The sequence below is a fragment of the Cyprinodon tularosa genome, unplaced genomic scaffold (assembly GCF_016077235.1).
Source record: "Cyprinodon tularosa strain WSP-4 unplaced genomic scaffold, ASM1607723v1 ctg800, whole genome shotgun sequence".
NCBI lineage: Eukaryota > Metazoa > Chordata > Actinopteri > Cyprinodontiformes > Cyprinodontidae > Cyprinodon > Cyprinodon tularosa.
In genome coordinates this window covers 133098-147153 of record NW_024039564.1, presented here as the reverse complement: position 1 = coordinate 147153, position 14056 = coordinate 133098, and the positions used below count along the sequence as shown (strand labels likewise).

At 39.3% G+C, this 14056-nt stretch overlaps 1 protein-coding gene across 3 annotated transcripts in view; it reads right to left on the bottom strand.

The window, feature by feature from the left end:
• Positions 1-1526: 1526 nt before the first annotated feature.
• Positions 1527-14056, bottom strand: part of zbtb44 (zinc finger and BTB domain containing 44) — a 40749-nt gene continuing 28219 nt past the window's right edge. For 2 of the 3 annotated variants that reach the window (XM_038271624.1, XM_038271625.1), the window contains exon 6: positions 1527-2803. In XM_038271624.1, coding sequence (XP_038127552.1) covers positions 2401-2803 — 403 coding nt within the window. In that variant the 3' untranslated portion in view covers positions 1527-2400. The remainder of the gene's footprint in view (positions 2804-14056) is intronic. The other variant, XM_038271626.1, reaches the window with a different exon arrangement.

The following is a 14056-nucleotide window of genomic DNA, read 5'->3' as shown; positions in this document are numbered from 1 at the left end:
TCACCTCAGGGTGCCAGGTTAGTGCAATCAAATCTACTCCTGCCAAACATCTAACGGCAGAGACACAATTTAAAATGGTCTTTTTCTGCTACATATTATTACAGGTAAAGTCTGGAAGAGAAACAGCATTACGACAAAGAGGGGGGGGGGGGGGGGGGGGGCATCATTACTGTGCTCCATTTCTTTACAGGAGAAAATAGTGACACAATAGTGCCAATAGTTAAACGTTAAAATTAAAATGGGCTTGAACGTTTACCTGGATGTACAAAAATCAATGGAAAATACCTTGAAATCATGTTGACAGAGTAAATAATACCTTTAGAGTAGGAAGCAACCGTTGCAGGGTTGCTGTAAAATGTCTTGCAGATAGTTGCCCTCTTTGGGCTACAAGACAGCAATAAATGCAAAAGAATAAAACAGCATCGAGAGAAGGAAACGCCTCTGAAATAATACGACTTACAACCTTTTTTCTTTTTCGTCTATGCAGTAAAAACAAGCAAATCAAGGCAGTCTAACAAAAACTGTGTAACGAAAAAATACCAAACAAAATGAAGAAGTTTGTCCAGCAGGCTGAGCTTCAGCTGTGATAAAATAAGACGTGACCTTTGAGATCATTCAGTCACACATCACCGTCCACGTTAATAGGCATGGGCCGGTGAGCATCCCCAGAGATGGGGGGGGCTGGACAGTCTGGCTCAACAGTCATCTCCATGTCATGCATTTATTCTGCCCAGGTGAGTCCATCTGGTTTAAGCTGTGCAGGTTGGACTCACTTGTTTCAGCGGCTGAGCAGACAAAATGCATGATAGGAGCCTTTTCTCAATTCAAACGCGAGTGTGGACTCGTGTCCACACCAAGTATGTTCTTGAGAAGGACACGGGAAAAGTATGGACTACGAGAGCAGGAGCATAATAATAAATTCTTACTTTTTTCATCTAGTGGGTGAATAATGATTAAAACAGTCAGATAAACACGAATCAATTGAACATTTTGCTAAATTGAACAAAACAATCACCATCAGAACTTCACACATGGCTGCCGGAGGTTTCTTCCTGTTAAAAGGGAGTTTTTCCTCCCCACTGTCGCTACAAGCATGCTTAAGCCTGATTTATACTTAAACCAGGTCGTCTGAGTAGGTGTCACAGTGAACGCAGAGATGTCTCTGCCCTTCCGCAGACACTATGCTGCATCTCTCCCAAATTATAGGTGAACGCAGACAGGAGGCCTCTGATTGGTCAAATCTACATCTGCTGTCCACTATACATACTTCCTGTTTGGTTCCTTACCGGCTTGTTTTGTTTGTATGACCACCATTGTGGAAAACGACTGGTGAAGATGGAGCAGCTAGAAGAGCGAGGTGCGCGAGAACACTGGGACCCTTTTTCACTATGGAAATAACCTGAACTGAATTGAATTAAATGAAAAATAAAACTAATACGCTAAATTTCATTCTTCCATGTGACGATTACTGCTGTTCTAATTTGATCAAGTTGTTGATATTTGGTTTGATTTTTTTTAAGGATGAGATTTAGAAGCATTGTGAGAATCCCCGGTCCAGCCCATGCCTACTAATTAACAACCTTGAACTGTTTATGCCGTTTAGTTAAAGACCTCCTCTGATCAAAGACCCAAAATCAGAGAATTTGGCATTTTTGAAAGAACCAAGGTTGGATTTATCAACATTCTTCACAGACGAATAAAAGATAAACCGTTAGGAAGTTCTTTCTCAGTCTAGCTAAAGTTTGAACCATTTAAAAAGGGAAAACATACTGTGTTCATAAGGGTCATAGAAATGCACATACACGCACACCTTACACATCGCAGAGCAACACCCAACAGACAGCATTCATATAGAAGTACAGTACAAGCTATTGCAGGATTGATTAATATTAACATGTAATAATTGGCCAATAGCAACAGCACCCGATGAGGAACACAGTCTGTCCATACAAACTAGCATTACTGTCACTAATTTAATACAAGGACTATTTTAGCTCTGTTTGCAAAGACTTTGATTTGCCACTCTTCTTCTACGTGACTTTGCTAAAGTGTGAACTCTCAGGCACTTTCTAAAAGTAGAGCAAGGCTTGGAATGAACAGACCTCCAATTGGCTAACACTTCAATAACTACAGCTGGTGCTGCATTCAAGTCATATGGGAAACAAGATAAATCTACTATGAAAAATACTGTTAACTCCCAGACTGATGAAGCTGGAGGGAACTCGGAGAACTCTGAACCTTGGGGAAGCTTTGCATGGAGAACGATGCCATAAAGTCTTGAGAGAGCCCTGCTGCGGGTCGCAGGCGCAGCTTTCCAGGTGGTTCCTTTCAGTCTTAGCATCCTTTTCCCATATGACCTGAGTGCAAAATAAGACATGAGAGGCAGGCAGAAGCCTTGAATCACTCTATGGTGATGGAAGCCACCTCCTTGGCCTCAGCATGCTGCTGATACTGCTGCTCCTCTTCAAACACCTCTGGGGAACTGCCTCTGACGCCGTCGTTCATTTTGATCTCCTCCGTCATGGCCGCCGCCTCGTCGGCGTCCGTCTTATTGGAGGTCGGCACTTCCAGGGGGTCCAGGGGCTCGGGTGAGAGGAAGCCAGAGGAACTTTCACAGTTCTGTGTGGAAGAGGAGACCTGGGAGATGACGGGCATCTGGACTGAGGAAGAGGCGGCAGCGGTGGCGTTGGAGGTGCTGCCCGGGTAGACCGGGTGATGTTGGGACTCCTCCAGCTCGTACGGAACGCCCAGTGCCTCCTCCTCCTCCTGCACCTGGCTCAGGTAGTCGGGCACGAGGAAATCACTGCAATGATCAAGAGAGCAGGTGAGCTCGCCGTCCTTCCATCCCAGCCGCCATACAAACATTAAACACAACCCATTTCAATCAAACGTCTCTTTAATCCGTAAACAGAATCGGCTGGTCAATAATTATCAATGCTCTCATGTAGTCGGTGTACTAATATTAATATCACTATTAGTTATTCCCAATGATAATCAAAGCGTCATGAATCCAGTTGTCCATTAATTAAAGGTGTTCCATGTCAGAGAGGAAAAATCCCAACGATTAATCCCAGTCAGATGTTTGGGTTTATCAATCCCAGCAATTAGTTCATAACAGGATTATTAATCCTTATCACAATTATTTCCTAGTCTGACGCAAGGGTGTAACTTAGTGATTAAGTTGGTGGGGGCGCTCTAAGGGTGGTGTCTGATGGACCTATAGTTACTCCACCTGAAAGCTTTCATTAGGGTTTCTGTATTTTCCAAAAAGGAGCTCAAACATATATTGATGTAATGCTTTCCTATTGTTGAGAACACAAGAGAACCATAATACCCTGAGACAGTGGTCTGCAAACGTTTGGGCAACCTTGTTAATTTCCATGATTTTCCTTCATAAATCGTTGGTTCTTAGGTAGGATAAAAAAAAACAGTTAAATACATCATATAGGAGACAAACACAGTGATATTTAAGAAGTGAAACGAAGATTATACCATTTACAGGAAGTGTGCAATAATTGTTTAAACAAAATTAGGCATGTGCATAAATTTGGGCACCACAGTCAATAAAAAATAACTCAATATTTAGTAGATATTTAGTATAACAGCTTCTAAACGCTTCGTATAGCTTCCTATGAGAGTCTGGATTCTGGTTGGAGGTATTTTGGACAATTCCTCTTTACAAAACACCTCTAATTCATTCAGGTTTGATGGTTTTCCGAGCATGGACAGCTCTCTTTAAGTCACACCACAGATTTTCAATAATATTCAGGTCTGGGGACTGAGATGGCCATTCCAGAACGTTGTCCTTGTTCCTCTGCATGAATGCCTTAGTAGATCTTAAGCAGTGTTTCGGGTCATTGTCCTGTTGAAAGATCCAACCCCGGCGCAGCTTCAGCCTTGTCACTGATTCATTGGACAATGGTCTCTTCAGAATCTGTTGATATTTGGTGGAATCCATGCGTCCCTCACCTTTAACAAGATTCCCAGTCCCTGCACTGGCCACAAAGGCCCATAGCAGGATGGAACCACCACCAAATTTTACTGTAGGCAGCAGGTGTTTTTCTAGGAATGCTGTGTTGTTTTTCCTCCATGCATGACGCCTCTTGTTATGTCCAAATAACTCAATTTTAGTTTCATCAGTCCACAGCACCTTATTCCAAAAGGAAGCCGGCTTGTCCAAATGTGCTTTAGCATACCTCAAACGGCTTTGTTTGTGATGTGGGCGGAGAAAAGGCTTCCTCCGCATCACTCTTGCGTGCAGCATCTCGTTGTGTAAAGTGCGATGCACAATGACTCCATCTGCAGCAAGATCATGTTGTATGTCTTTGGTTCTGGCCTGTGGGTTGACTTTGACTGTTCTAACCATTCTTTGCTTCTGTTTATCCGTGATTTTCCTTGGTCTGCCACTTCGAGCCTTAACTAGAACTGTGCCTGTGGTCTTCCATTTCCTGACTATGTTCCTAACTGTCGAAACAGACAACTGATATCTCTTAGACAGCTTTCGGTATCCTTCCCCTAATTCATGACGGTGAACAATCTCCGTTTTCAGGTCATGTGACAGTTGTTTTGAGACTCCCATGTCGCTACTCTTCAGAGAAGATTCACAGAAGAGGGAAACTTATAATTGCCCCCCCTTAAATACTCTCTCATAATTGGGTTCACCTGTGTATGTAGGTCAAGGGTCACTGAGCTTCCCAAACCAATTTTGATTTCCAATAATTGGTTCTAAAGATTTTTAAATCAGTAAAATGACAACAGTGCCCAAATTTATGCACATGCCTAATTTTGTTAAAACAATTATTGCACACTTCCTGTAAATGGTATAAACTTCATTTCACTTCTCAAATATCACTGTGTTTGTCTTCTATATGATGTATTTAACTAATTTTTTTTATCCTAAGAACCAACGATTTATGAAGGAAAATCATGGAAATTAACAAGGTTGCCCAAACTTTTGCAGAACACTGTATTTATAGATAGTTAGAGAGACGCCTTTTAGTGTATTACATATTTAGGGCCCGAAAACATTAATGTATAAAAAAAAGTAACGATTAAGAGCCGATTCCGGCCCTTCGGGCAAGTGACTTTCAGATTTCATTTGCCCAGAAACAATTTTTACTTGCCCAGTATAATGTTTGATAAATATAGTCCCTAATATTAATTTTTGTATAAATATCAATGAAACATGTTTGTTTTTAAAATGTTTTTTGTAATTCAGTATTTTTTAAGTTTCCAGATTCCTGGTGTGTATCTGCATGCGTCAGATAATGAACTCAAGCCTACATTACCGTATTAACATTCTTTTCAAACTAAACTTTGCTTTAAACTGTTGTGTGCTTGGAAAAATATAAATTGTAATGTTAAAAACCTAAACAAAACTTGACAGGTTAAAAACTTACACTACTATATTTAATCTAGCGTGTATTATAGTATAGATTAAATTCATCATCCAGCTGCTGCTCTGCAGAATTCTCTCCCCAAGAGCTGAATCACGCAATCTAGCGGAAAATCACGCGAGATTGTGTACAAAACAACAAAAATGGTGCCAGCTACGCTTGTGGGTCGTTTTCAGCAAATGTCTGTGATTTTAAAGTAATTTTGAGTGATAAATACATTTTTTTTGCGATCATTGCACTTGCCCGTCGAGCCCTGAGAGCATTTTTTCTTTCGAGTAAATTTGGAGATATATTTTATTGCATGTTGCATATCCCAGTAAATCTGGTTCACCTTTAAATCTGCAGCTCTCCCTACTTCTCTCCGTTTAAAACATTTATGAACCTATTTCCTAAAATAATGATGCCAGAAACTAAATTTCTTGATATGGAGAAGCTCTGCAGTCTGTTCAATAAGATGGCATGTTCATTTTAACCTGTAACTGGGAGTCATGGTCCTCTGAGAAGCTTTTTTTTAACTAGTGAGGAAGAACAAACTATGTTTTCTCAAGATTCTTGTATAATATTACTAACTTGTATAAACTTGTTGCCATTTTTAGCTGAAACAGCTCCGTATGTAATAAACTGATTTTTTTTCGTGGCATTTCCAATCGTTTTAACCAACCCGTCTCCCAACTTTGACTTAAACATGGAAGTAGCTGCTGGTTAATATTCACTGAGTGCTGCTGTGTGTCTCTCCTCCACGTAGCTACTCTCTCAGCAGATCAGATGTCTCAAAGCGACAGATCCGATGATGTTACACCGAGATGCGGACACAGGAGCAGCGGAAGAGAGGAAAAGAAAACTGACTTAAAAAACTCGGATTATAGTTAGCTGCACCCAACTCTGTTACCTTTGGCTAAAGTAAATGAGCAGAAAGGGGGAAATTATTTTTGGGGACATGTCAACACCAGTCCTTCAGAAAGTTACGCCTGTGTTCCGATGGTCACAATCGGGATTCTAATTTTTTAACCTTTTCCTTTTTTCCACTCGTGGCATTTATCTGAAAACAGGCTGATGGTTGAAGGGAAGACATAGCAAAGGTAAACAGGCAGATATCATTAATCATCAGATTAATAAACTAATCCAGATGCGTTTTTATATAAACATCTAATCCTTAAGCATCTTCAATTTTGACGAGTTTTGCGATATTTCAGGTAACATGAAGTGATAGAGATCGACAGTTGTTTTAATATTTCAAATTTGATATCGTTACCCAGGAAAAGATTAGATACTTAATGTAAGGCATAAAATTTACTTTTATTAATATGAAAAACTCACCTTTTTACATCTCATCCTGGAAAATGCTTTCTCTACAGAATTAGATGCTAGTTCAATACGTGCACAAATAAACGCAAAATTAATTAAAAAACAAAATTTGACAATATTCTGAAGCTGTCAGAGGTCATTGTTCTTTTTATGAGCAAATAATCTGGAAGCTAAATTTACAATTGGCAAAAATATATAAAAAATTTACTTTGGTATCGATACCAGGGTTGAAGGTTCTTCCTGATGCAGTCTGGCAGAAGGAAACCGATTTTTTCAAAGTCAAATTTAAAGGAAAGTTTTGTTTGTTTTGGTGAATATTTTGCCTTAAGCTATATATATATATATATATATATATATATATATATATATATATATATATATATATATATATATATATATATATATATATATATATATATATATATATAACCAGGGGGGTTTGGGGGCAGGAATAGCAGAAGAAGTGAAGGAAAAAGAAAACCAGCTGATGGAATCGGAGAAGACAAGAAAGCCTTTTCCTCCCTAAACGTAATGTAGATTTATATTACACACACTTCATAAATTATTATTAATTCTTATAGTGTCATTGTGTATTTTCTTATAAAGATTTCTCCTTATGTAGCCTTGGTGGAAATAGTGAGTTGACTTTTCAACGGAACTATCTCAGTTCTCCACAATAAGGTCAGTTACCAGGACTTTCTTCTGGAAGAAACTCAACCCTGGTTGATGCCGAGCTCAATTAGAACAGCGCCTGGAGGCAGCGTTTGGTCAGATATCCATCCGTCACGTGATTTGCTTTTTAGAAACGGATATCAAAACCAGTGGATTTACAGAGCGATTTTTTTATGACAAACAAAATTTGTTTTTTTTTTCATTTTGATTAAGAAAAAGTGAAATAACTTAAAAACAGAAAAATCTGATTGTTTCTCAGACCGGATGTTGTCACTTGATAAGAACCAAATTTGATTTCTGGCTTCATCCGCTGAGCCCTATATTCACAGGTTTAATGGTGGGTAAGCTGCAGCTACTCTGGGAAGAATAACAGAAGCAGGGCTTTTATAAAGTTTGCACCACTAGCAGGGGCGCCATATTAAAGTTAGGACGGTTCTAAGGGCCACTGACTGAGCAGGGGCCAGTTAAGAACATTATTTTATATTTTTCAAATATAAAAAGAAAATCCAGCAGTAAACAGTGAAACAGAGCATTAATATATTTTTTTCTATTGACGGGGCCCAAACTCCTGGCGGCCGCCCTGATGACCAGGTCCTCTGACCCCCAAAAGTAAGTGAGGAGGGAGTGAATCTTGCCCAAAGATGCAGGGTCTGAGACGTTTAGAGCGGGGGATCAAACCAGCAACCCACTGCTTGAGGACAAGCCTCAACCTCCTGAGCCATGAGATTAAAAAAAAATACGTTTTTTTCTTGCAGAAAATCTTCCTCACTCACTCGTGATATTTGCATGATGTTAAATGTTGTTGTTGAATAAGTGACAGAATCCAGTCTTGGAAAAAAAGAAATTGCTGCATTTTTGGTTTCTGTATTAAAGTTATTTCTTTTTTTGTTAATCACAATAACTTTCCTCATCCCTTTGTGACACAGAAAAAGAACATTTGTATTCAATTGAATAAATGACAAACTGACTCTAGTCAAGAAGCAGAAGGAACAAGATTTTTCTTCCTTTTAAATCAAAGTCAGGAGGCAGCAGGCAGAGTCGCTACCCGACCCGTCCTGGAAGCACCATCCGTCCTGCGAATGCGCCATCAGCTCATTTGCGCATCTAAATATACATCCGGTCTCCCTCGATTTTATTTTGTTAAAAACTCTCTAGACTGTGTACCTATAAGCAAAACAAATTATATAAACTACATTTCCCTATCTACTGTCATTCATTTGTGAATTTCCACAGACAGACTCCTACCGTCTCTGTCTTGGGGCGCTAATCAGACAGACCCACATGTGCAGAGAATCTGCCAATCATGTACTATTGCTAGGTCAATTTAATAATTTAATGGCCAATCAGCGTCTGTGTGTGTGTGTTTATGCTACAGGGACGTGTCATCTTCAGTCTGGCGGCGTCTTTGCTGGGTTCAAACCCGAGGCAACGCTCAGTAAGCGGTTCAAACACCACAGTTGTTGGAATGCGGAAGTGACGTCACCAACACTTGACTCACTAAATGTTTGTCAGATTATATATTTTTTTTATTTTATGTTTAAAAGTTTGGTGTAATTGAATAAGTCAATGAATCTGTGTAAAGGAATGAAGTTGTAAAAATTATTTGTTTTTGTATATCAATTGTTTGTGGAGGTAATATATGGACAAAACTGATTTATGAGAAGAAATCAGAAATAAGAGAGCCTGAGGGTAGGGGCTTAAACTATTTAATGAGGGCTGTGGGAAGTAAAGCGGCCATTTCCGTTTCCTGTTTCTTTGTTACATTGCTGGTAACTGGAGGGAGGCTGAGGCCCAGAGGATCTTGTACATGTTTAGTTTTTTTTGCTCACTGTTTTGAGTTTTTGAGCTCAATAAATCACCAACACCGGTAACCCGACTGAGCCTGGATTCTTGGAGGCCAAAGAACCCCGTCACAGTGACCCAAATCATCACTGTTACTGTTATTATATAGTAAATTAAATCATTACTGTTAAATTGTATTTCATTTCCAATTGTTTATTTGAATTCTTATTCTGGATTAGTTGGAGACATACACTAGGCTATATCAGCCCCACCAAAAATATTTTTATACCAGCCGCCACTGGATCCTACGCTACTTCCAGGAGCTAATTTTTCAGCTTTTGATTTAAACATAAATCTAGTCTGAGTTTTATGTTTTCCTTTCCTGTTAACATTATGTCATATACTGAGTAATCTAAAGAAAGAAACAACTAGAATACAGATAAACATGGTTTATTCAGATTTAGCCAGACTGCTCTGAGCATGTCCAATGATATGACAAGAACCAAAAGGACATTATTTATGGACACCCAGATGTATGTTTGCGCATGAGCAGGATGGATTGTGCTTCCGGGACAGATCGGATAGTGACAGACAGCCTGAGAGATCCTGTCAATCACAGCTTCCTGCGGTTTGATTACAGCATTAGGAGCTTTGCTCATGTCTTCCTCACCTTTTCTGCCCGTTAACAATAAGCTGTTTTATGCTGTTGCTGTTGTTAGAAGATAAAAACTCTGAAACTCACAACCATCTGAAAACCTGCATTTGCTCAGTTTATGGTTTGCTGACAAATCAGCTGTGCTCTCTTAAAGCGCGTTAGACGCTGCTGCAAAAAGACCCACTTGGTTTCATCCGTTTGTGGGACATTTTACCAGCTTTACTCCAGTTTGCACAAAATGTTTGGTTGGAGATCAGTTGCTGGTGAATCTTTCTGCCTCAGACAGAACCTAAGGAAGTCAGATTGACAGCTAGACTTTGGATCGCTGTGGTTTAGTTCCCCGACTTAAAACGGAAATCACTGAATGACATTCCTGTTTGGCTGTGACGTCATACTGGAAAAAAACATCAGCTGTGCTGCTTCTATCAACACCCTTGTTAATAGATGTTGGAGATCGGCCTGTTTTCCAGTGTGGTCCTGTTTCTCTGACCGTGACTGAGTGGATGTGCTCTCTTCGTCCTCTGGCATGGGAGCTGCCTTGGAGCTCGTCTGCCTGGCTGTGTGTTTCCTGGACGGGCCGCCTTTTACAGCTGCTTTTTGTATCTCTGCTTCTGTCTCCTTGAACCCCAGTCGGCCTCGGCAGATGGCCGCTCACACTGAGCCTGGTTCTGCTGGAGGTTTCTTCCTGTTAAAAGGGAGTTTTTCCTCTCCACTGTCGCTACAAGCATGCTTAGTGTGGGGGATTGTATTTGAGTCAATGAGTCAATGCAATCAACTGGTTTTCCTTAGATAGAAAACTTTGTATCAATTTGACTGTATGATCTGGTTGAACTGTAAAGTGCCTTGAGATGACATGTGTTGTGAATTTGGCGCTATATAAATAAACTGAATTGAACTGAATTGAATTCTGACATCATACACGCGCCGCTTTGTTTTTAAAAAGTAGCACGGAGGACAGTGATTGGCCTACATGTCATGAATGCTGGCGTACCATAAAGAATAAATGATGAACAGTTTAGTTTGTGCCTTCAAGTCGTTGCCCATAGGAAGACGTTACTTGGATATAACCTAACGGAATATCTTCAGAACAGCTCCAAATGTCACTAAACTCATATGGGTGAGTAGAACATGATGGAATAAAGTAAAATCAAGGGGCCAATGTAAAAAAAAAACGGCGTTCCCCTTTAATTTAAGCAGTTTTTACTTATTAGTTTTTCCAGTGGTGTAATTTTGCTGCCACCAAACTGAGCATGCAGTGAGAACCATGTGCATCGTTTAAACTTGCACACCATCACTGAAACTGGTCTGTCGCCCGCTCAACTCTGTAAGCGTTCTCTCGACTTCTCGGCGCTCTGCTTCATCTCTGCTCTCGCTCGGCTCCATAGGATTAACGGATGTAATTTTGCTGTGTTAGACGCTTCTTCATTGGGCTCTTTCTCTTTGCTTACTTCCAACTGGATCGTTGGAGTCACGTGATTAGACACTTGCCTTAAAGGGTAAGGAAATACCAGCCTCCCTTGCGCACAGTGAAAACGGTAGAATTAAGTTTATTTATTTTACCGACATTGGACAATTGTCGCCTGATATCCTGGTGAATGGCGGTAATGCAGGGTTCCTACAGCATGAGGCAAGTTAAATTCAAGACTTTTTAATGCCATTTGAAATAAAAAATTTAAGGCACAAATTCACAAGAAACACAAGAAAAACCTGCTTGCGACAACTTAACCCAAAGGTTTATTTTAACATAAACCACTGCACTAATGTTTCACATTTTGAAAAGCTTCCCATACAGGAAGAAAGCTAAAAACACACAAATGACAGATATATTTTAACAATTATTTAACTGAATTCACAAACGTTGTTTTAGCAGGGAACAAAACAAATCAGTTTTAAAGCTCCAACATAACCAGTGCTAAGTCTTTTTTGCAGCTATTTTTCTTTGTATGGTTTTCTTAGTATGTTTGATTTGGTGATAAGTGGAGGCGTTGCAGAGACAAGGGTGGAACTAAACTGAGAAATACCGGCTGTTTCTCTGTAACTCCATTTTGACGCTTTGTGTTTCGTGCTTCGCATGTGCGACTCCACTGCCTTAATTCGCATCGTTCTGAGCTTGAATGACTTCTTGAACAAAGTCCACTGAGCCTCATGTATGTTCCCTGGTTTTAGCCACGGAGAAAACTCTTGGCTGGAGACAATTTTGGTTACATTTACACTTGCTCATATTTTCCAGACAAAAGTTAATGGTGCATCTCCCAAATGTCCCGGCCGCAACAACGCTTTATTGGTTCCGATATCGGGACGGAACCAATAATGGCGAGCAGTTTTTTTTTTTTTTTGCCGTAATAAAAAAAAAAGTCACTTTTAACATATTATTTAGATTCCAAAAATAAATTGTAATAAAAATAATCCCATTTATGATGTTTTAAAAATAGATTTAAGACATTTTAATACCAATTAAGGCCTTAGTTTTATTTTGAAGAATTCAATGCCTTTTAAGAGTTTTTAAGGACCTGCGGGAACCCTGTAATGGTAACATATCGCCCAGCACTAGTCCTGAAGTTTTCCATGCATACTTAAAGCTCAGGTATAGAGCTGTCCTCTCCAGCTCAGAGTTCTTCTGAATCTGACAGACTGCTCTGAAAATCAGTGCAATAAACACGTCGTTTTTTTATGTGAAGGCTGAGAATGGGAGTTAAGAGTCTGAGAGAGCTGCCGGAGAATTTTCCACACATGATCCCAGGCACAGACCTTTTACTATAAAACATTAGAGCAGTCAATGGCTCATAGGAGGCCTGTCGACCTGTGAGGGCTTGACTTGATTAAGAAGTGGAAAAGTCTGGAGGGAAAAAGTCTGACTCCATAAAGATGGATTCCCACTTTGATGAGGTTTAGTGAGTTAAACCGCAGTTAAAAACAAATAAAATTCTGGACAAACTGTTCTTATGGAAACAAATTAAACAGATAAAATGATGGAAACCGTGTAACTGTCCAGAGCTTTTGTTTAGGGCAACAATAGAAATCAGCAACAGACCAGAGAAACGATCAGAGAACTGAATCTAAACTATTTCCTCCCAGTGAACGTCCATAAAAAGCTGACATTTCTAAAAGAAATTCATAGATTTACTTCAGAGGAATACACTGACTTGTGTGGAAAGTAGATGTAGATCTACTGCATACAGAAGCTACAGTCCTCTGGCTAATGAAGAGGATAATAAGATCAGCAAGTTAGACCCTGTAAAGCTCATCAGTTAACACTCGGGGTCTGAAAATGGTAATTTAACATTTCTTTAACTGTTTATGTTTCTTTGGGCAGGAGGAAGACGAAGAAATGTGGACGGACTTCTTAATTAGCAGCTCCTGGTTTCATGTTGCGGTTATTTGAGATCCTCTGGGAACAAACTGTTCTAAGTAGTGAAACTGATGAACTGGGACAAGAACCTGTTTGCTTTCACTGCAGATTGAAAGGTTCAAACGAATCAATGGAAAGAGACCAAACCACCTCAGAAAACCTGAGCTTCACTTTTAATTCGCTCTTCTGCTTTTATGCTTCTAATGAATCCCTAATTTTAAACAGAAGCTGTTTATATGACCTACTTTGTATTGACATTCATCTTATTAGACGGTGGTTTCAGTCAAAGAGGCAGGGTTGGTCCCAAACATTTCCTTATTTGGTTAGATAAACCTTTTTTTTTCCTAACTGTGTGAAATATTCAGTCGGAGTAATTTATAAGACACCAACCGCATATTTGCCCCAAGCAGTTCTAGTATAACATTTCTGTAGATTTTTCTTAGAAAGGAGCCATTTTTTTCCATTATGTTACAGTTTAAAGATGATTCCCATGATAAAACTCAGTCAGTAATCATAAAAAATAAATACTGAATTATCAACTTTACTATCCTGCATTTTCACATAATCACTGCAATAAATACCAGCAAGTATTTACATTAATGCTGCCTTCATGTGGTATCGTAATTATGCAATGCAAAAAATCTACATCTAAATAACTAATTTTTTCTTAAATCAAGTAGATTTTTTCTTGAACTGAGGAGGTAAGTGAGACATTTTACTGAAGGAACTAGACAATTTACATTTAAAATAAGAAAAAAACAATTGCATTGTCTTACTTCAAGTGCTTGTTATCTAATTATCTTATTTTAAGAGTAAAAAAATTCCCCATTGGTAGATCATCGTATTTACTTACTCAACTTAAGGGTAAACACACAATTTAAGAAATATTTACTTATT